Here is a 23,201-nt window from a genome sequence, read left to right as displayed (position 1 = left end):
TGCTTACGTTTCAATGTTAAACAGTCAGAAATAACATGACCAGGCTTATGACAGTAGTAACATGTCCGCTCCTCTTTTGAGCGTGGAGGTGACATTTTTGGTCGGGGGTGTGTGAATTCTGAATGGTTGGGGACAGAATGTTTCTGAGAGAAATCATGGGGGAGAAACGAGTCACGCCTATCTACAAACACAGTTTTATGGGTTAGCGCAAACTCATCAGCTAATACAGCAGCTTGCTGCAGAGTGGACACTTTCTGCTCACTCAGGTAAATTACAATACGCTCTGGCAAACGATTTTTAAACTCTTCTAATAGAATGAGTTCTCTGAGAGAGTTAAGATCTGAGGCCTTGCTTGCTGCACACCATTTATCAAAGAGAGTTCCCTTCTCTCTAGCAAACTCTACAAAGGTCTGGTTGACAGCTCTCTTGTGACTGCGAAACCTCTGCCTATAAGCTTCGGGCACAAGCTCATATGCACGAAGGTTGGCAGCCTTCACAGTATCATACAGTAAACTATCTTCTAGGGAAAGTGTTGAACAAACCTCTTGGGCTTTACCAGTCAATTTGCATTGAAGCAACAAAGGCCAGACCTCTCTTGGCCAGCGCAATGAAGCAGCAATACGCTCAAACACATTAAAATAAGTATCAACTTCTGTCTCTCGGAACGGAGGCACCAAAGCAATGTGTTTACTTATATCAAAAGTGTGTGATGAATAAGCTGTGGAGGAGGACATACCCGGGCCTTGTGGAGGAGTCGGTGTAGCAGAGTTGGATCCACTCCTTTGGTCTCCCAGCTCCAACTCCCGCAGTCTGAGCTCTTTTTCCACCTCAAGCTCCAACCTACGGATGTTAACAGCCCTTTCATTTTCCGCCTCAAGCTCCATTTTACGAAGCCGATACTCCGCCTCACGTGCTTGTGCCTTCTCCTGAGCCTCCATCTGGAGACGGGCTATTCTAACCTTGACCTGGGCCCCTTCTCGAGACCCAGTTGACACAGGAGAGGTCAAGTGAAAATGTGGCAATGTGACGTTCACACCTGCCTTTTCAGCACCATGGGCTTGCTCCTCAGAAGGCTGTGCTTCCGTAGGTTCACCAGGAGGACTTGCATGTTCATCAGAGACCACAGGTAAAACAAGCGTCCCCTGCTCCAACAGCTTATCTACCACAAGACACCTGATATCCTGCTTAAGATGCTTTTGTTGAACCGAGAGTTTAAAATGTGTGGCAATCTCCACTAAGTCTGCCTTGCGGCAGCTATCTAGCGCTTCCCAAGTAGGATTTCTCAAGAATTTCCCCAGATCAAAAGTACTAACTGCCATTATTTTTTCTTACACAAATGCCATTTTTACACACAAATGTATTAATAACTATACAAGTGTAAACAAACACAGTTCACCAAATCCATCAACCAACAATTGAACACAGGTTACAAAATCCAGGCAGAGCCCCCATTTATGTTACGACCCCTGTGAGTCTAAGGGTAAAGGGCTGTAACATAACAGTTGGTTGACAGAAAAGATGGACCACGTTTGTAAACAACAATGATATTTATTGAATAGATGCAAAGGAAGCACATGTAGCTCAGGGGTGAGCCCAGGCCAAAACAACAAACAAACACCACTATACTCCAGATAAATCCAAATCTAATCTATGGTAAAAGAGATTACATTACCTAAACTACTCTTACCTAACCAAAACAGGAAAAAACAATATCCAAAGGAAATGGCAGCTCACCCCATCTGTGCTTCCTGAGAAAGAGAGAAAAACACATTAATTATACAGAAACAAAGGCAGAATATATACAAAAACAAACTATAACTAACAATGCTCTCTCTGTGGCCATACACACACAAGGTGTATTACCTTAATAATAATAATACTAATAATAATAATAATAGATCAAATTTATATAGCGCCTTTCATAGAACCCAAGGTCGCTTCACAATCAGGACAAAAAATAGGGCTAGGGAAAAAAGGGGATGAGGGAAGGTAAGGGATAATGTATAATGAACCTAATCTAATCTAAACTAACTGATGGGGAAAAGCCTTGGTGAAGAGGTGTGTTTTTAGAGCAGATTTGAAGGTGTCCAGGGTTGGGGCGTTGCGGATTTCGGGGGGGAGAGAGTTCCAGAGGGTAGGGGACGCCACGCTGAAGGCTCTGTCCCCAAAAGTCTGTAACCTGGTGCGAGGGATGGAGAGGAGACCTAGATCAGAGGATCGTAGGTTCCAGGATGGAGTGTGCTGGTGGAGGAGATCAGACAGGTATCGGGGGCGAGGGCATGGAGGGACTTGTAGGTGAGTAGCAGGAGTTTGAAGGTGATGCGGAACTTGACTGGGAGCCAGTGGAGGTGGATGAGCGTGGGGGTGATGTGCTGCCAGGGCTTGGTGTGAGTGAGAACCCTGGCAGCTGAGTTCTGAACATACTGGAGCCTGTCCAGGGCTATGCTGGGTACTCCGAACAAGACTCCGTTACAGTAGTCCAACCGGGAGGTGATGAATGAGTGGATCAGGGTCTCAGCCAGAGAGTGAGGATCGGAGACGGGAGATGTTTTTGAGGTGGTAGAAGGCAGACTTGGTGACGGATTTGATGTGGGAGTGAAATGAAAGTGTGGAGTCAAGGGTGATGCCCAGGTTACGGACTTCGAGAGACACGGAGATGGAACAGCCATCAACGTGGAGGAGGAGATCTCCAACCTTCCCGAGCAGTGCCTTGGGGGCCACAACCATGAGCTCCGTCTTTTTGCTGTTCAGTTTCAGTAATTTGGTTGACATCCAGGTTTTTATGGCGTGGAGGCAGTTGACTACAGACTGTAGGGGGAGCTGGGAGGATGGTGAGGTGCAGATATAGAGCTGAGTTTCATCAGCATAACAATGAAAGTTGAGTCCGTAGTGACGTATAATCTGACCGAGGGGGACCCAGCACGGAGCCTTGGGGGACACCGTGGTTTACTGGGGCCGGGGGGGAGGATGAGGCGCTGACGCTGACAAACTGAGATCTATTTGTGAGATATGAATGAAACCAAGACAGAGCTGTACTGGTGATGCCAAGGTTGTCGGAGAGGCATTTGAGGAGGACTGAGTGGGATATTGTATCGAACGCCGCGGAGAGGTCGAGAAGGATGAGGAGGCTGATGTGTCCGGAGTCTGCAGCAAGGAGGAGGTCATTAGTGATCTTGATGAGGGCAGTCTCTGTGCTGTGATGTGCTCGGTAAACTGACTGAAGGGGTTCGTAGAGCTCATGGTTGGACAGATGTTGCTGAAGCTGGGCGGCGACTGCCCTTTCCAAGGTTTTACTTAGGAAAGGAAGGTTGGAGATCGGCCGGTAGTTATCCAGCACCTCAGGGTCCAGACCAGGCTTCTTTAGGATGGGAGTGATGGAGGCGGTTTTGAAACAGGAGGGAACTATTCCAGATGACAGAGAGGAGTTGATAATGTCCGTTATGATGGGGCAGAGGGTAGGAAGGCAGGCAGGCCTTGACCAGCACCGTAGGCATGGGGTCGAGGGAGCAGGTGGAAGCTTTGGCTCTGGTAACCAGCTTCATGACCAGCGGAACATCCACTGGGGAGAAGGAGGAGAGAGAGCACTGGGGATGGAGAGATGCAGCTGGGAGCATATAGTCAGGGGTAAGTGAGGAGGGGAGGGGGCGGGCACTGTGAGTTGTTGGTGGATGGAAATCACTTTAGCCTGGAAAAAGTCAAGGAACTTAGAGCAGAGGTCAGGAGCATCAGCAGTGTGAGAGGCAGTGAGAGGGTGGAGAAGACCATTTATAGTCGAGAAAAGCGATCTGGGGTAATTTTGCTGTGAGGTGATGAGGGTGCAGTAGTACGCGGTCCTGGTCTTGGAGAGAGCCTCTTTGTAGGACCTCACGTGGTCGACGAAGGCCAGACGGTGGACGGTGAGGCCAGATCGCTTGGAGAGTCGCTCCAGTCGTCGACCAGCTCTTTTCATTGAGCGGAGGTCAGAGGTAAACCATGGGGCAGGGCGAGGAAAGGACACATTCCGGCTTCTGAGGGGCGCCAGAGAGTCCAGGCTGAGGGAGAGTGCGGCATTGTAACAGGCCGTTAAGGTGTCCGGGGAGGTATCGGAGGTTACCTCTGAATGTGAGGGTGAATGTTGAAATCTCCGAGCAGATAGGTAGTCGGGGACTTGGAGCAGAAAGAGGACAGGAGCTCAGTTAGCTCTGACAGGAAGGTGGTGGAGGCTTTGGGGGGGGGGCGGTAAATCAGGGCAAATTGAGGTTGAGGAGATCCGGAGAGAGAGAATGTAATGCACTCGAATGATGTGAGATCAGGAGTGGGGATCTGGAAGTCTGTACGATGAATGACAGCCAGCGGCCCGTGGAGCGCGGTTTCTGGAGGTAGATGTAACCGGGGGGTGTAGCTTGGTTTAGTGTGATGAAATCCAGTTTATTTTGCCATGTTTCAGTCAAACATAAAAATCCAGTTTTCTTTCAGTGATGATATCATGGATGAGTAGTGCCTTGTTATTGAGGGAGTGAGTATTGAGCAGCATGAAAGTGGCTGTGGAGGAGACAGGCAGAGTGGGAGGGGTGCTACTGTCAGAGCAGGCCAGGGGCTTCAGACAGCTGGTGCGCACGTGAGGTGTGTTGTGATGACGTTGACGAACAACATGGAAGCGCGGAGCAGATACTACCACAGGAATAGTGGAATCTGTGCAGATGAGTGCGGATGCTCGATGTATATAGCGGGGGCGTTGAAGGAGTCTGAGTGATCTGATGGTATCCATCCAGGCAGATTGGCGCAGCGGCGTTGAAAAAAACTCAGAAGTTGGCGAGAGGAGTATGTTAGCATATCGACCGGAGCAGCTAACCGGCTAACGACCAGCCACACACAACGAATCCAGCCTCAGACAACAGCACACTGCGGTGGAGTAATCAAAACTCACAAACAGTCCAGGTACATGTAGAGAGTTAATCCAGTTGGGGAAAAACAGGTGACGGAAGAAGATGATCCAAACCGAGAACCCAGGAGCAGAGGGAAGCCGGCTAGCTAGTTTGGCAGCGGGGCTAACGATGCTAACAGCTGATGCTGACAGCTGGCAGGTAGCAAACATTAGCCCCAGACAGCTGATCAGCAGAGAGGGTGAGTAAACACAAAAACCGGATAAATGAAATTATCACACGGTTATGACAAAGTAAAAAAATCTGAATCTAACGTTAGCAGCCCAGACGAAAATTTCTTTAGCAAGGGAAGGAACGTTAACTCAGTGGAGCGACTGAGAAGCGGCAACATCAAACGCCAGCGTCCTCTCAGCATCTCAGTAGCCTTAGTCCGAAGGTACTCCAAAATGTATAATCCCAGTAATCCCATCGCGATCGCAATTACTCATGTGCATTGGGCATGGCTATCATACGGGAAACAATAGGTTTCAGGTGATCTAATCTCCGACAGATTGCTGTGTTCTTATTCACTTCGAGGGGGAGGGGTTCCTGCAGCCAGATGCACAGAGAGAGAGAGAGCTTAGAGACCCAGTTCAAAATACTCATACAAAATACTCAAAAAAGTCATATATTACTGAAGTCATATATTACTGAAGTCACGTATTACTGAAGTCACATATTACTGAAGTCATATATTACTGAAGTCACGTATTACTGAAGTCACATATTACTGAAGTCACGTATTACTGAAGTCACGTATTACTGAAGTCACGTATTACTGAAGTCATATATTACTGAAGTCATATATTACTGAAGTCATATATTACTGAAGTCATAATTACTGAAGTCACATATTACTGAAGTCACATATTACTGAAGTCACATATTACTGAAGTCATATATTACTGAAGTCATAATTACTGAAGTCATATATTACTGAAGTCATAATTACTGAAGTCACATATTACTGAAGTCACATATTACTGAAGTCACATATTACTGAAGTCATATATTACTGAAGTCATAATTACTGAAGTCATATATTACTGAAGTCATAATTACTGAAGTCACATATTACTGAAGTCACATATTACTGAAGTCACGTATTACTGAAGTCACATATTACTGAAGTCACGTATTACTGAAGTCACGTATTACTGAAGTCACGTATTACTGAAGTCATATATTACTGAAGTCATAATTACTGAAGTCATATATTACTGCAGTCATAATTACTGAAGTCACATATTACTGAAGTCACATATTACTGAAGTCACATATTACTGAAGTCATATATTACTGAAGTCATAATTACTGAAGTCATATATTACTGAAGTCATAATTACTGAAGTCATAATTACTGAAGTCACATATTACTGAAGTCACATATTACTGAAGTCACATATTACTGAAGTCATAATTACTGAAGTCATAATTACTGAAGTCATATATTACTGAAGTCATAATTACTGAAGTCATATATTACTGAAGTCATAATTACTGAAGTCATATATTACTGAAGTCATAATTACTGAAGTCACATATTACTGAAGTCACATATTACTGAAGTCACATATTACTGAAGTCACGTATTACTGAAGTCACATATTACTGAAGTCACATATTACTGAAGTCACATTACTGAAGTCATAATTACTGAAGTCACATATTACTGAAGTCATAATTACTGAAGTCACATATTACTGAAGTCACATATTACTGAAGTTATTACTGAAGTCACATATTACTGAAGTCACATATTACTGAAGTCACATATTACGGAAGTCATATAAATACTGAAGTCACATATTCCTTTTTTTTTTTTTATCCACTTTTTCTCCTTATTTTTCTCCCATCCCAATTTCGCTGTTTCCAATTCTCCCCTGCCCTGTCTTGAATGTTGCTCGCATATGCCCCCCACTGGCCGGTTGTAGGGAGGATAGAAGCCTTGCATCAAGCGTCCCCTCCGGTACACGAGGAGGCAGCCTGTCACATCTTTTCACCTGCCAGCGCGGACTCTCATTGGCGAGGTGTAACGTGTGGGAGGCTCACACTACCCGTGCCCATTTCCTGTCTCTGCTGTGCAGGCACCCTGACCGACCTGTAGGAGTCGCTGTCCACAACGTCCAGATTACCACCCATCGACTTCCACCCGCTGACTCTCCCAATTGAGCCAGTATGACGGCCGGCCCAAGCCGGAGGCAACGCCGATAGCCGGATTTGAACCCGGTGTCTCTTGCGTTGGTGACGAGCGCAATGTCCGCTGCGCCACCCAGCCGCTCTACGAAGTCACATATTCCTGAGAATCCTGAGCAAAAAAACACTGTACATACTAAGTGACAAGCAGGCAGGAAAAAACTATATCTCCACAGCCAAGTGAGGGGTGGAGTGGGCTCTCTCTCTCTCTCTCTCTCTCTCTCTCTCTCTCTCTCTCTCTCTCTCTCTCTCTCTCTCCATTTACATTTTATGCAGGAATTTGTTCAATAATCATCTAATTTTCTCGGGCCTCCCTTCTTCAAATGGAGTCCGCTAAATGTAATCTGTGAATGTATGTACTGTACTCCCGACGTCCAGGGGCCCCTTTGAAAAGACTAAATTGAATTCCTTTGACAGGAGCCCCCAACCTCCCCCCCACTGCGCGCTCTCTCGCTAAGATGCCATAAATTAAGTCTGGACTGAAGTCGTTCCCCTCATTATATTCGAAACGCTGAATCCGGGCTCTCCTCTGCGCGCTCTCCTCTACGCCCACGAACCAAGCTCCTTCTCTTCAGATCTCGGTCGGGGGACGGGGGGGGACGGGGGGGGACGGGGACTCGTGCTTTGTCCCATCAACGGATATTAAACTCGATTCAAAGCGGAAAGGAATGCGGGGAGAGTCGGGAGACGCTGGCGATTTGAGCCGTCCGTGTTATTAATTAGATCCTGCGCTGCAGCAGAGTGTCGGGAGGCTATTGTGTGTGAAAGTGTGTGGGTTCCGTTCCGTTACCTCGTGAGTCTCTTGACTTGACATCCAGTTCTCTGTGCCGAGTCTTTCAACCTGCTGCACTGAAATGAACACACCTGAAGTCATGAAGTGAATCCAGCTAATGAACAACTAATACTGATAAAATCAACACAACTAATACAGATAATTTTTCACTTATTACTGTACATTTGACTGTATATTACTGTATATTTGCGGCTGTATATTTTAGAATGTATATGTGACCTGGCACAGTCTAACCCGTCTTGTTAAGGAGCTCACGAATCCTCAGAAAACCCCCAAAATGTAGCGCAATTCAGAAATAGGTTGAAATGGAGATATTGGCAATTTTGAGTGCTTTGAAATGTTCTCTATATGTCTCCTTATTTGCTAAACTTAATACGACTTGTGAATGTGTTAATTATTGTTAAGATTGTCCGACAGTATTATTCTCCTCGCTGTGTGAAAAAACGACAGTAACATCTGAGGGGAGTGGCCACTGGCTAAGTCTGTCTCGGGTATCGGAGAGGAGACGCACAGAAATCCATTCCCAGACAACGGGCCCAGTACTTTGTTGGCGGTGTGAATATATGCAGAGAAACATTCATATCCTTAGTACCGTTTGTGTGAAATTGTTTCTGAATCGGAAGATGATCTTCTCTCACAATTGGAATTGTATTTCTCCGTCGCACAAAAGCTGGCTGGCAGTCGCATTGAATAATCTACTCCAGTACTCGCTGCGAAAGTCTGTAAACTTGCGCATAATGGAGTATAGCAGAGGTCCCCAACCATTGGGTCGCAGACCGGTACCTGGCCGTGGAACATTTGGTACCGGGCCGCAAAGAAAGAATAAAGTTGTTTAAAAGGAAATGTATTTTATTTTCATTAGTCTTCCGGGTATTTTACTTTGAAAAATTGACACTTCCGCTTTCGCCTCACTCTTTTTCGTAAAATAAGTCTCCTGCCATAATGCTCCCCTTCGCATAATTCACTCACAGCTTGCGCTGTGGTTGTGGCAGAGACATGATTATAATCAGGTTTTTATGCACCTGACTCTCCCGAACACATAGACACACAGCGTACATACGCTGAGCTATGGTAACTTCTGCGCACTGTAAGCCTCTTTTATGTCATCACTAGGCCAATTCAGAAATAGCAGCAGAATACACAAGACCAAATAATAAATAGGTATCGGTCACATAGTTAGGATTGGATTACAGCTGAGCTCAACACAGACTCTTGTCTCCGTTGTATAGGTCCACAAGAATGTATGACATTCCCTGCATGAACACACATCAGAATACAGGGCCAACACAGTAAATAACAGTTGATTGTACACACTTATTTAAGTAATTTACAATATGGAATTATAGATGGATATGGTAGAATTTATAGATATGGTAGATTATAGATACTGTAGATAATTTTATGGATAGTCTTATATTAGCAAAAAACTAAGAGAACAGCCAACAGCCCCTTTGAGGCTCTGTAGCTCAAAACGGGCTATTGTGTTATCATATTTGTTAATAAGATATAGATTGAAAAATATCCGCCTGATTTGTACAAGTGATGGCTTATTTTGATATAAAAATTATATTTTAACAATACCCTATTATCTGTGCCTGGTCACATATACATATTTTAGAATGTATATCCCTGACTGTATTTGTATTCTTATTTGTGATTTTGACTACCTAAATGTTTATTGTGAGCGATCTGTAGTGCAAAATTTACCTCTGGATCAATAAAGTACTTCTATTCTATTATATACACAACTAATACTGATAATCAACAACTAATACTGATAATCAACAACTAATACTGATATTCAGACAAAACCAAATACCTTAGTCAGTCTGAAGGTTAAATACCACTATCTCTATCTGTCTCTATCTCTCTTTCTCTATCTCTCTCCCCCTCTCTCTTTCTCTCTCCCTCTTTATATATCTATTCTCTCTCTCTCTCCCTCTCCCTATATCTCCCTCTCCCTCTCTATACCCTCTCAATCTCTTTCTCCAGGTACCTTTGTCCACAAGATGAATTGTGTGTACATGGAGCAGTGTGATGTGAGGGGTTGCTATGGAAACCCCCTAGAAGTAAAATACCCCCCCCCCCCTCTGGTCCCTCTCTCCACTCTCTTGCAGAGGATCATACAGTCACCTATTAGAGTCAGAAGAGTTGTTACATCCCTCATATGTACCCCCAACCTCCAGCAGTATCCAGTGTACCTGTCTCCCTGTCACCCTGTCTCTCCCTGTGACCCTGTTACCATGTACCCCCAACCTCCAGCAGTATCCAGTGTACCTGTCTCCCTGTCACCCTGTCTCTCCCTGTGACCCTGTTACCATGTACCCCCAACCTCCAGCAGTATTCAGTGTACCTGTCTCCCTGTCACCCTGTCTCTCCCTGTGACCCTGTTACCATGTACCCCCAACCTCAAGCAGTATTCAGTGTACCTGTCTCCCTGTCTCTCTGTGTCTCTGTGTCTCCTCATCTCCCTGTGACCCTGTCTCACCTCGTCTTCCTGTGACCCTGTCTCACCTCGTCTCCCTGTCTCTCCTCATCTCCCTGTGACCCTGTCTCACCTCGTCTCCCTGTCTCACCTCGTCTCCCTGTCTCTCCTCGTCTCCCTGTCTCTCCTCGTCTCCCTGTGACCCTGTCTCACCTCGTCTCCCTGTCTCACCTTGTTTCCCTGTCTCACCTCGTCTCCCTGTCTCTCCTCGTCTCCCTGTGACCCTGTCTCACCTCGTCTCCCTGTCTCACCTTGTTTACCTGTCTCTCCTCGTCTCCCTGTGACCCTGTCTCACCTCGTCTCCCTGTCTCACCTTGTTTACCTGGCTCACCTCGTCTCCCTGTGACCCTGTCTCACCTCGTCTCCCTGTCTCACCTCGTCTCCCTGTCTCTCCTCATCTCCCTGTGACCCTATCTCACCTCGTCTCCCTGTCTCACCTTGTTTCCCTGTCTCCCTTTCTCACCTTGTTTCCCTGTCTCACCTCGTCTCCATGTGACCCTGTCTCACCTCATCTCCCTGTCTCACCTCGTCTCCCTGTCTCACATTGTTTCCCTGTCTCACCTCGTCTCCCTGTCTCACCTCGTCTCCCTGTCTCTCCTTGTCTCCCTGTGACCCTGTCTCACCTCGTCTCCCTGTCTCACCTTGTTTCCCTGTCTCCCTGTCTCACCTTGTTTCCATGTCTCACTTTGTCTCCCTGTGACCCTGTCTCACCTCATCTCCCTGTCTCACCTTGTCTCCCTGTCTCACCTTGTTTCCCTGTCTCACCTCGTTTTTATTTTTGCACGATTCTGTCATTTGTGGCGAGCGGTTCTCCTTCCACATCCGGGTGACTGGAGGTCCACTCGCCAGACAGTCCGTTTAGCTGCCGCGGGAGAGTATGTACCTCTCCAGACAGTCCGTTTAGCTGCGGCGGAAGAGTATGTACCTCTCCAGACAGTCCGTTTAGCTGCGGCGGGAGAGTATGTACCCCTCCAGACAGTCCGTTTAGCTGCCGCGGGAGAGTATGTACCCCTCCAGACAGTCCGTTTAGCTGCCGCCGGAGAGTATGTACCTCTCCAGACAGTCCGTTTAGCTGCCGCCGGAGAGTATGTACCCCTCCAGACAGTCCATTTAGCTGCCGCCGGAGAGTATGTACCCCTCCAGACAGTCCGTTTAGCTGCCGCCGGAGAGTATGTACCTCGCCAGACAGTCCGTTTAGCTGCCGTGGGAGAGTATGTACCTCGCCAGACAGTCCGTTTAGCTGCCGTGGGAGAGTATGTACCTCTCCAGACAGTCCGTTTAGCTGCCGCCGGAGAGTATGTACCTCTCCAGACAGTCCGTTTAGCTGCCGCCGGAGAGTATGTACCTCTCCAGACAGTCCGTTTAGCTGCCGCCGGAGAGTATGTACCCCTCCAGACAGTCCATTTAGCTGCCGCCGGAGAGTATGTACCCCTCCAGACAGTCCGTTTAGCTGCCACCGGAGAGTATGTACCTCGCCAGACAGTCTGTTTAGCTGCCGTGGGAGAGTATGTACCTCGCCAGACAGTCCGTTTAGCTGCCGCGGGAGAGTATGTACCTCGCCAGACAGTCCGTTTAGCTGCCGCGGGAGAGTATGTACCTCGCCAGACAGTCCGTTTAGCTGCCGTGGGAGAGTATGTACCTCGCCAGACAGTCCGTTTAGCTGCCGTGGGAGAGTATGTACCCCTCCAGACAGTCCGTTTAGCTGCCGCCGGAGAGTATGTACCTCGCCAGACAGTCTGTTTAGCTGCCGTGGGAGAGTATGTACCTCGCCAGACAGTCCGTTTAGCTGCCGCGGGAGAGTATGTACCTCGCCAGACAGTCCGTTTAGCTGCCGCGGGAGAGTATGTACCTCGCCAGACAGTCCGTTTAGCTGCCGTGGGAGAGTATGTACCTCGCCAGACAGTCCGTTTAGCTGCCGTGGGAGAGTATGTACCCCTCCAGACAGTCCGTTTAGCTGCCGCGGGAGAGTATGTACCTCGCCAGACAGTCCGTTTAGCTGCCATGGGAGAGTATGTACCTCGCCAGACAGTCCGTTTAGCTGCCGTGGGAGAGTATGTACCCCTCCAGACTGTTCACGTCAACGTTCACGCGCACAATACACGCTTACCTAGGATTTGACTTGATTCAACAACAACAAAGCAGTCGAGGCAATGGCAAGGCGAAAACTGTCACAAGTGTTGTTACACTTTACAAAGCTAAATGCAGACAACACTCGCTGCAAGATTATATATTATATATATATTAACAAATTGTTCTAAATAAATAATAATGATAATAAATAATTAGAAGTTTGGACAAATTTTTTACAACTGAAGAATCAAGAGGTTTATTTGTCACATACATACCAGGGCATACAGTGAAATGCGGGTGGTCATGCTCGCATCGATTGTGCAAAATACAATAATAAAAATAGGCAAAAAAATATATAGGTAAGACACAAGATGTGCATGATAAAAAAATACATGCTATGTTCCTGATAAACTGGTTCCTATGTACACTACTATACAATATACAATTTACAATTCCGCCATTTTTATACTTAGTGTATCTAAACTATACTATACAATACCTCCTTCCTTTAAAGTGACTTTTCCATTATTTAAAGTGACATTTTGTTTAAAGTGATTGTTTTAGCGGTTGCCGCATGAGTGTTGTGTGTGAGTGTGTGTACTGAGGTAGGTAGATTACATTTTTAGAGACTAAAGTACAGAAAAAAGGTACCGTTGGGTACCGGTAACGGTATCGGTTCAAATGTGAACGTACCCAACCCTAGCCGTCGGTGTGTGAATGTGTGAGTGAGCGGGTGAGGCGTGAGTTGTAAAGCGCTTTAAAAAAAGAGTTTAAATATACTAGGGGTGGGGGGGGAAATCGATACGTAGTAGTATCGCGATACTTTGCGTGGCGATACTGTATCGATATTTAATTATTAATAAAAATAATTTAAAAAAAGTTTAAGGAAGTTGCATTGTTCATTTCAATACCTGTAATAGTACAGTAGTCCACGCACACATGTGCATTCAGTTAAGTTGGAATATGACTGTAATACAAACAGTTCAGTTTGTCAGGTACATGCAACACAGATTACAGTGTGTACATCTGTCTGCTTGAGAAAATACCATGTTCTGCAATAAAAATTATTGAAGTGAGATGAACAGACTGAACTTTATTTTATTAGATAAAACATGTTGACAAAGTTTTACTTTGCAGTTGAAAAAAGGTAATAAATATATATATATATATATATATATATATATATATATATATATATATATATATATATATATATATATATATATATATATATATATATATATATATAATATTATATATATCTGAATTGCAAAGTGGTAAGGCTCCGGGATGGGATGGTATCCCACCAGAACTGTACCTCTCATGTTGGGATGTAATTGAACCCCTATTACTTGATATGATTTTATACTCAATCAAAGAGGGGAACTTCCCCAGGGACGTCAATATGGCACTCATATCTGTACTCCTTAAAAAAGACAAAGACCCCACTGAATGTGGTAGTTATAGACCCTTAACCTCCTCGGAACCGATCTTAAGCTGTATGCTAAGGTACTAGCCATCAGACTTCAAAAACATATGACATCTTTAGTTCATCCTGATCAGACAGGCTTCATAAGAGGCCGCCTGATCACGGATAATATTAGACGGTTACTACATGTGATAGACACCAGCAAGGATGCCGTGCCTCCTACAGCTATATTATCCTTGGATGCGATGAAGGCCTTCGATAGGTTGGAATGGTCTTATTTATGGGCAGTACTCGGAAGGATGGGGTTAGGAGTAGGATTCATTAATATGATAAAAGTACTATACACAGAGCCATCGGCCATGGTTATAACAGGTATATTCACCTCCCCTCTCTTTCCTGTTTCGCGCTCGTCCAGACAGGGTTGTCCTCTTAGTCCCGGACTATTTGCTCTATCCTTAGAACCTTTAGCACAGTATATAAGACAATCCCAATCCATAGAGCCGATCTCAATTAACCCTTTTCTCGCCAATGACGTGTTACGACGTCATTCTCCGCCATGCGTAATCTGCCAATGACGTCGTACAGCGTCTTTGAGATCAATATTTTAAATTTCTGTCATGGCAATCATATTTCACCCACGGAGACTTGACGGGTGCTGTAGATCTCCTCTCAACTCTCCAACGGTTCAAGACCGCCACCTGGTGGCCGATCGGCGAGTTGCCAAAACCGGAAGTGAGCGGCCGGAAGTGGTGCTCACCCATATTTCGTCCGGCCACTCGCTATCGCTCGCGGGACTCCATCTCGATACACTGGACATGGATCCGTTGCCGTAACTCGATAAACAACATGATTGGACGTATATTAGTATTATACAACCTGGAACTGGACCAACTAGATCGGCATCCCATAATAACGATCTTTTTGCTCCAGTAGCATCCCCCATCGCTACGAGGAAGCTGCGGTGAGTTTCAGCGTGTTTGATTATTATTATCCATACAAACTGCTCTGATCTATATATCACCCATACTACATAAATTATTTAACGTCGGCCACAGACTTATAAACCCCCCCCCCCCCCCCCCCCACTCCGGGCACCAGCAGATGATAAGTCATAACGTCTAGGACGTTAACGTCAATCGGTATCAAACTACATTTGATGATCTAATATATGTATTTATGGCTATAACTCACGTTCTATGGAATGCTGCAGAAAATGATAAAAACATATTTATACTTTAGACCGTATTTTAGTATGAATGTGTGAATGAAAAAGTAGAACGTTGCTACATCCTAAACGATAGATACTTGATGTTGAATGGGCCATAGTAATGTCAATTTAGCAATACAATTTAAAAAGTTATAGCCCTGCAAAGAAGGGGAACATCTCCATAGACTTACAGTACTGGCAGAGAAGGGATTAAGATGAGAATAATCTCCGGTAGATAAAGGGTTAAGGGCACACAGCATCATATTAGTTTATATGCGGACGATGTAATATTGTTCATGCAAAACCCTACCACCTCACTGCCTCATCTTCTCAAGCTCATAGATGATTTCGGCAATCTATCGGGATTTAGGATAAACTGGCCAAAATCGGCCGTCCTTCCACTTAATGTCATTGCGAAGGCTACCCTCCTTCCAGAAAATATACAAATGGTAGAACACTTTAGATGTCTTGGAGTTGAAATATTCCCCACTATATGCCAAACAGTGAAGTATAATTATACAGGAATCCAAGATAGGATCACAAATGACTTTGACAGGTGGTCAAAACTTAAAAACTCAGTACAGGCCCGAGTATCAATAGTTAAGATGGATGTTTTACCCAGAATCAACTTCTTCAGCTCAATGTTACCGTTACTTGCTGGTTACTGGAAAAAATTTCACTCCGCTGCATATAAATCTATTTGGAACAACAAACCTCCACGAATAAAAAGATCCACCGCACAGAGAAATAAAGCCGACGGAGGTCTAGCATTTCCAGACTTCTACTACTACTTTAAAGCGTACTCTTTAAGACCACTGATCACCTGGTTTGATTCTCAAGCATCCGTATCCTGGAGAACATTAGAAGAAAACATTGTGGCACCACATAGATTGCAGGATGTAGTATACACCAACCTATCAATTAAGCAATGCGACGTGAAATTTGGCCCTCTTATTACACATATGATCCGGATATGGCGTGAAACACAAAAAAGATTTACTAACCAACATAAATGGCATAGACACTCTCCCATATTTAATAACAATACACTCCTTATTGCACAACAACCTATCAGATTTCCCAAATGGGAAAAGAATGGCATACATACATTGGGAGATATCTTCAACGAACGGGGGTTCTGTAGCTATCAAGATATACATAACAAATTTAACCTCACCAGTTCCACATATTACTTCTACAGACAGTTATTAGCATGTTTGAAGGCTCATGGAGTCCCATTAAAGGAACCACTTGAGCACCACAGATATCACAAATTCTTTTATGAAACGGAGACATCGAGAGGTTTTGTCTCGGACTTTTACCGTCACTTAAACTTAAACAAGACTCTCGATGTTCCTTATGTACAAACGGTGATAGTGGTACATTTATGCATATGTATTGGGAATGCCCGCCTGTTAAGATATTTTGGGAAGAAATAACCACACTATTATCAGGATTTTTGTTTTTGACAATACCTGTAATGCCTTCTGTATTGTTGCTGAATGATGTCTCTCAGTTATCACACTCTGTACTTGTAAAGAGGCTAATCTTGTCCGGTCTTACGGCTGCCAAAAAGCTAATAGCATCACGCTGGATTCAACCTGATAAAATGTGCCGGAGGGTTGGATTCTTACCTATCTTGATGTGATTTACCTAGAGATATCTACCGCACAAATTCTAGGTGTTAATGAAGCCAGCATAGAAATCTGGTTAGGGGTGGTGGAGAGGATAAAATATTATATGAACTATTAATCCTTGGTATCAAACGGAATAATGGATGTATTCAAGGGGGGTCCGGTGGGGGGGGGGGGGGGAAGAACGAGCAAGAGCATTTATGTGTTGTATTGTATTGTAATTAATCTGTGTATATCTCTAATCTTTAATCTACATCTATTTAAATTTTAAAAACCGGGCTGTCATTATTGTTAGTATTATGTCGATAATAGCCCTGTGATTTATAGTGCATTTCTACTGTAAATGTTTGTATATCATGTCAAAAAAAAAAAACATTTGTAAAAAAAGAAGAAAAGTAACAAATAAAATTGTATCAAAAATAAATAAATGAATTTTTTTTGGCAATACTCAGCGTATCGCGATATATTTAGTATCGCGATACTATCGTATCATGGCGCAAGTATCGAGAAAGTATCGTATCGTGAGGTCTCTGGCGATTCCCACCCCTAAAATGTAGTCCATTTAGCTGCTGAGGGAGAGTATGTACCTCTCCAGACTGAATGGAGCCTCCTCTTATCAAACCTCCACAAACCTTCCTGCTTCTCTTACCTTCCCAGGTGACGCTGACGTGCGGCACGGAGACGGTCCTGCGCTCGGTGAAGGAGCCCAGCAAGTGCCAGTACGTCATGGACCTCCAGACCCCTGTGGCCTGCCAGCCGGCCCTGCCCAGTCCCCCGGGGGTGCACAGCGAACTGTGAGCCGGCCGGCCCCCCTGCCAGCCGCCCCTGCCCAGCCCCCCGGGGGTGCACAGCGAACTGTGAGCCAGCCAGCGCCCCTGCCAGCCGCGCCTGCGCTGCCCAGCCGCGCCTGCCCTGCCCAGCCGCGCCTGCCACCCCCCCCCTACCCAGACCCTCCTGCCCAGCCCCCCCTGCCAGCCGCCCCTGCCCAGCCCCCCGGGGGTGCACAGCGAACTGTGAGCCAGCCGGCCCCCCTGCCAGCCGCCCCTGCCCAGCCCCCCCTGCCCAAACCACCGGGGGTGGACAGTGAACTGCCAGCCGCACCCCCCCTGAACCAGGCACTCTTAGTTTAGTCCACCGGTTCCCAGAAGAGTCACGGACGCCACAGACCCCCCGGGAAACTGAGGATATTTGTATTTATTACAGAATTCTATAGCTGTCTGGTATTCATAGTGTTCCAACATCATCATCATCATCATCATCATCATCATCATCATCATCATCATCATCATCATCATCATAGTGGACATCTTGGTATGAAAACAACACCTGTAATCGAATAACGGTTGATCATGTGACATGGCAACCGTCATGAAAATACAGGAAATACACAACGCGTCATGAGAACACTGGGAATGTTGTGGTGTCGGTCAGAGGACGCCTATCTCAAGCCCCGCCCTCTTTTCTTGATCCTGTAGGATCCTGTAGGTCAATGGTAGTGACATCAAACTAGTCCCCGTTCTTCAGGGGACCCTCATAGAACCTCCCGAAGGACCCATTTTGGGTCCTCGGACCCTACCTTTGGAAGCGGTGGTGACAAGCCACTCTGGGTTCATAGGAAGCCCTCGCTCACCTGGGAGTGGGAACCCATCGAGTTACATTTCTGAACAATATGACAGAGATCAGAACCTATGTTTTACATTGTTTACTAGTTTACTGGTTTGTTTACTACTTTGTTTACTAGTTTGTCCTGATTTCCATGGATTGTTTCCTCTGTTACACGTTAAACATCCGAGTTCCCCTGGTCAATCAGCTACTGGACATTACGTGTTTGTTGCGTATAGCTTTAGTTCCAGTAGGGCTTGTGTATACCTTGTTGATTTATTCGATTTTTTTAAAGACTGCAATAATTAGTTAATTATGCTTTACCCTGAATGTTAAATACCGCCCGGGTGCGGAGTGTAGGTTCCTGATCGACTTCAATCATTACAACAGCTCAGTATCAGATAACAGTCAGACATGTGATTGTTGTTGTTGCAAAGAAGTGATGATGATGACGTATTTTTTTCTTGATGGAAAATAAAGGTAATATTTTAGACTAAACCTGTGTACGTTATTGTGTTTGTACTTAATCCCCCCAATACTATGCCTGCATTACATGTCATATAATAAACCAGCCCACTAACGAGACCAGACTCAACCAGCCCACTAACGAGACCAGACTCAACCAGCCCACTAACGAGACCAGACTCAACCAGCCCACTAAGGAGACCAGACTCAACCAGCCCACTAAGGAGACCAGACTCAACCAGCCCACTAAGGAGACCAGACTCAACCAGCCCACTAACGATACCAGACTCAACCAGCCCACTAAGGAGACCAGACTCAACCAGCCCACTAAGGAGACCAGACTCAACCAGCCCACTAACGATACCAGACTCAACCAGCCCACTAAGGAGACCAGACTCAACCAGCCCACTAACGAGACCAGACTCAACCAGCCCACTAAGGAGACCAGACTCAACCAGCCCACTAAGGAGACCAGACTCAACCAGCCCACTAAGGAGACCAGACTCAACCAGCCCACTAACGAGACCAGACTCAACCAGCCCACTAACGAGACCAGACTCAACCAGCCCACTAACGAGACCAGACTCAACCAGCCCACTAAGGAGACCAGACTCAACCAGCCCACTAACGAGACCAGACTCAACCAGCCCACTAACGAGACCAGACTCAACCAGCCCACTAAGGAGACCAGACTCAACCAGCCCACTAACGAGACCAGACTCAACCAGCCCACTAACGAGACCAGACTGGTGGGTAGTGTACTAGGTAGTCTGGTGGGTAGCAGCATGAGGGAGGGAGGTACAGGTATGGGCAGGGTAATAGTAGAAATACATAAATATAGGCAATAAAATTATATCTGAATGTAAATATATGAGAAAGAAATAAACTAAACAAAAGTGCTGTCTGTATACCCCATCGATTATATTATACGTTATAATAAAATAGGCAACAAATAATTTGAATCTGAATATATACTATGAGTAAGAGTCAAAGTAAACAGTATACACAAGGTACCCTAACCCTAACCCCTGGCATGATATACGACATCATACGTTGTAGTCCGTGCAGGTTTTGGTGGTTAAGAGAGTCAGACACGCTTAGTGGTCAGACGTTCCCAGTAGTTCTGGAGTTCTGCAGCCGTTAGTTCTCCAGCTGCCGGCAGCGGTCCAGGCCCACGGTTGTGCCCCAGGCAATGGCCCCAGGCTCTCTGTAGCCCTGGGACTGTTGCTTTTTATTCATCCGACGTCAGCTCTTATCCACTCGCTCCATTTGATGGCAAATCCCACTACCGGCTCTCGCCCTCCGGTTTCCAGAATAATTGTCAGGTGTGTGTGGTGTGGGTGTACAGATACGGGGAGGTGTTTGTGGATACATACTCCAGGGCTAACATTTTGTCACGGTGGTGACATTCAGCCTGTTTCTCCTCTCTCTTGTCTCTCTCTAGTGTTTCTTCTCTCTCTTGTCTCTCTCTCATGTTTCTTCTCTCTCTTGTCTCTCGTGTTTCTTCTCTCTTGTCTCTCTCGTGTTTCTTATCTCTCTCTTGTCTCTCTCTAGTGTTTCTCCTCTCTCTTGTCTCTCCCTAGTGTTTCTTCTCTCTATCTTGTCTCTCTCTAGTGTTTCTCATCTCTCTTGTCTCTCCCTAGTGTCTCTTCTCTCTATCTTGTCTCTCTCTAGTGTTTCTCCTCTCTCTTGTCTCTCTCTAGTGCTTCTTCTCTCTATCGTGTCTCTCTCTAGTGTTTCTTCTCTCTCTTGTCTCTCTCTAGTGTTTCTTCTCTCTGTCTTGTCTCTCTCTAGTGTTTCTTCTCTCTCTCTTGTCTCTCTCTCATGTTTCTCCTCTCTCTTGTCTCTCTCTAGTGTTTCTCCTCTCTCTTGTCTCTCTCCAGTGTTTCTCCTCTCTCTTGTCTCTCCCTAGTGTCCCCCTCTCCCCCTGTTTCCATTCTGACCCTGCAGATCCCAGTATGTTCCCACGTGTGGTCATGTCTCCTGTCTGCCCAGCTGTTGGTCATCTGTCATCACCCCCAGCTGTTGCCCATTAGCCATTATTCCACTGTGTGTTTCAGTCATGTTCCCCGTAAGTCTGTACTTGGTTCCTCTGTCTCCATGGTCTCTGTACTTGGTTCCTCTCTCTCCATGTTCTCTGTACTTGGTTCCTCTGTCTCCATGGTCTCTGTACTTGGTTCCTCTGTCTCCATGGTCTCTGTACTTGGTTCCTCTGTCTCCATGGTCTCTGTACTTGGTTCCTCTGTCTCCATGTTCTCTGTACTTGGTTCCTCTGTCTCCATGGTCTCTGTACTTGGTTCCTCTGTCTCCATGGTCTCTGTACTTGGTTCCTCTGTCTCCATGTTCTCTGTACTTGGTTCCTCTGTCTCCATGGTCTCTGTACTTGGTTTCTCTCTCTCCATGTTCTCTGTACTTGGTTCCTCTGTCTCCATGGTCTCTGTACTTGGTTCCTCTGTCTCCATGTTCTCTGTACTTGGTTCCTCTGTCTCCATGGTCTCTGTACTTGGTTCCTCTGTCTCCATGTTCTCTGTACTTGGTTCCTCTACCTCCATGGTCTCTGTACTTGGTTCCTCTCTCTCCATGTTCTCTGTACTTGGTTCCTCTGTCTCCATGGTCTCTGTACTTGGTTCCTCTGTCTCCATGTTCTCTGTACTTGGTTCCTCTGTCTCCATGGTCTCTGTACTTGGTTTCTCTCTCTCCATGTTCTCTGTACTTGGTTCCTCTGTCTCCATGGTCTCTGTACTTGGTTCCTCTGTCTCCATGTTCTCTGTACTTGGTTCCTCTGTCTCCATGGTCTCTGTACTTGGTTCCTCTGTCTCCATGTTCTCTGTACTTGGTTCCTCTACCTCCATGGTCTCTGTACTTGGTTCCTCTACCTCCATGTTCTCTGTACTTGGTTCCTCTGTCTCCATGGTCTCTGTACTTGGTTTCTCTCTCTCCATGGTCTATGTACTTGGTTCCTCTGTCTCCATGTTCTCTGTACTTGGTTCCTCTGTCTCCATGTTCTCTGTACTTGGTTCCTCTACCTCCATGGTCTCTGTACTTGGTTCCTCTGTCTCCATGTTCTCTGTACTTGGTTCCTCTACCTCCATGGTCTCTGTACTTGGTTCCTCTCTCTCCATGTTCTCTGTACTTGGTTCCTCTGTCTCCATGTTCTCTGTACTTGGTTCCTCTACCTCCATGGTCTCTGTACTTGGTTCCTCTGTCTCCATGTTCTCTGTACTTGGTTCCTCTACCTCCATGGTCTCTGTACTTGGTTCCTCTACCTCCATGGTCTCTGTACTTGGTTCCTCTCTCTCCATGTTCTCTGTACTTGGTTTCTCTCTCTCCATGTTCTCTGTACTTGGTTCCTCTGTCTCCATGGTCTCTGTACTTGGTTCCTCTGTCTCCATGGTCTCTGTACTTGGTTCCTCTACCTCCATGGTCTCTGTACTTGGTTCCTCTACCACCTGCGACAGTTCTAGGGGCGACAGTGTCTCAGGATGTGGAGTGGCCGTCCGGTAATATGAAGGTTCCCGGTTTGATTCCTGCTCCGTTCCGGTAGCGCGTCGAAGTGTCCTTCTTGAGCAAGACACTTAACCCCTAACTGCTCCCGATGAGCAGGTTGGCACCTTGCATGGTCGCCTCCACTGTCGGTGTGTGAATGTGTGAGTGAATGGGTGAATCTGAATAAATTGTAAAGCACTTTGGATAAAAACGCTATATAAATACAGTTCATTTGACCATTTACCATTTTTGTCAAAGCTGTATGAATGATTTATGTGCAATCTGCTAGATCATGGAGGGGGCATCATGTATAAAATAGCAAAAACAGGAAGCTACGCTTGCACTTGATGTATGTTCAGAATCAATCAAGTGGTTCAGAAAGGACTTAATCGAGCTTCTCGCCATGTTTTTCTTACAGTGAGAACTCTCCAATCAATCAGCATAATTGACAAGAGTACAAATGCATCGGCGTGTTTTGTCAACAACAGCGTAATCCATTCTAACTCTCCATCGGGACATTAACGCCTCGTCTCGGGGGAGGGTAGGGGGAGGGGGGCAGGACGCGCTGTCATTGTACATGAGTCTCTCCCCCCTCGGTCCACCGGGGGACGTGTAAATCCTCGCAGCAGATGCCCAATCTAATGTCAGCATAAAAAGAAAATAAGAAGAAATAAAAGCAACTATACAGGCTCTTTAACTGTACTAACAGCTGGAAACGCTGCCAATCACACATAGAGAATGTCAAGAGCAACACTTATTCAGATATTGCAGATGGCACCGTTGCGTTCATTGGTATCCGGGGAGAGCGTTATAGTGCAGCGTTACCATACGCCCCCAATCCTTTGATGCCGGCTTTAGAAGGTTGTTCTCTGTACGTGGCAAGACTCTGCATTCAAAGAGCCAGTGCAGTACAACCGCTCGCATGGTGCGTGG

The 23,201-nt window shown here is 45.9% G+C and overlaps 1 protein-coding gene across 1 annotated transcript in view; it reads left to right on the top strand.

Moving 5' to 3' along the window:
- LOC311226706 (glucosidase 2 subunit beta-like) overlaps positions 1 to 18,030 on the top strand; it is a gene marked incomplete at its 5' end in the record, with an annotated part of 272,275 nt that extends 254,245 nt beyond the window's left edge. The window contains one exon of the mRNA XM_084312118.1: positions 17,373 to 18,030. Coding sequence (XP_084168244.1) covers positions 17,373 to 17,513 — 141 coding nt within the window. The 3' untranslated portion in view covers positions 17,514 to 18,030. The remainder of the gene's footprint in view (positions 1 to 17,372) is intronic.
- Between the last annotated feature and the right edge of the window lie 5,171 nt (positions 18,031 to 23,201).

This window comes from Notolepis coatsorum (assembly GCF_963971535.1).
Source record: "Notolepis coatsorum genome assembly, chromosome: 4".
Taxonomy (NCBI): domain Eukaryota; kingdom Metazoa; phylum Chordata; class Actinopteri; order Aulopiformes; family Paralepididae; genus Notolepis; species Notolepis coatsorum.
Note: the sequence above shows the minus strand (reverse complement) of the source record. Positions and strands in the feature narration are given on the sequence as shown.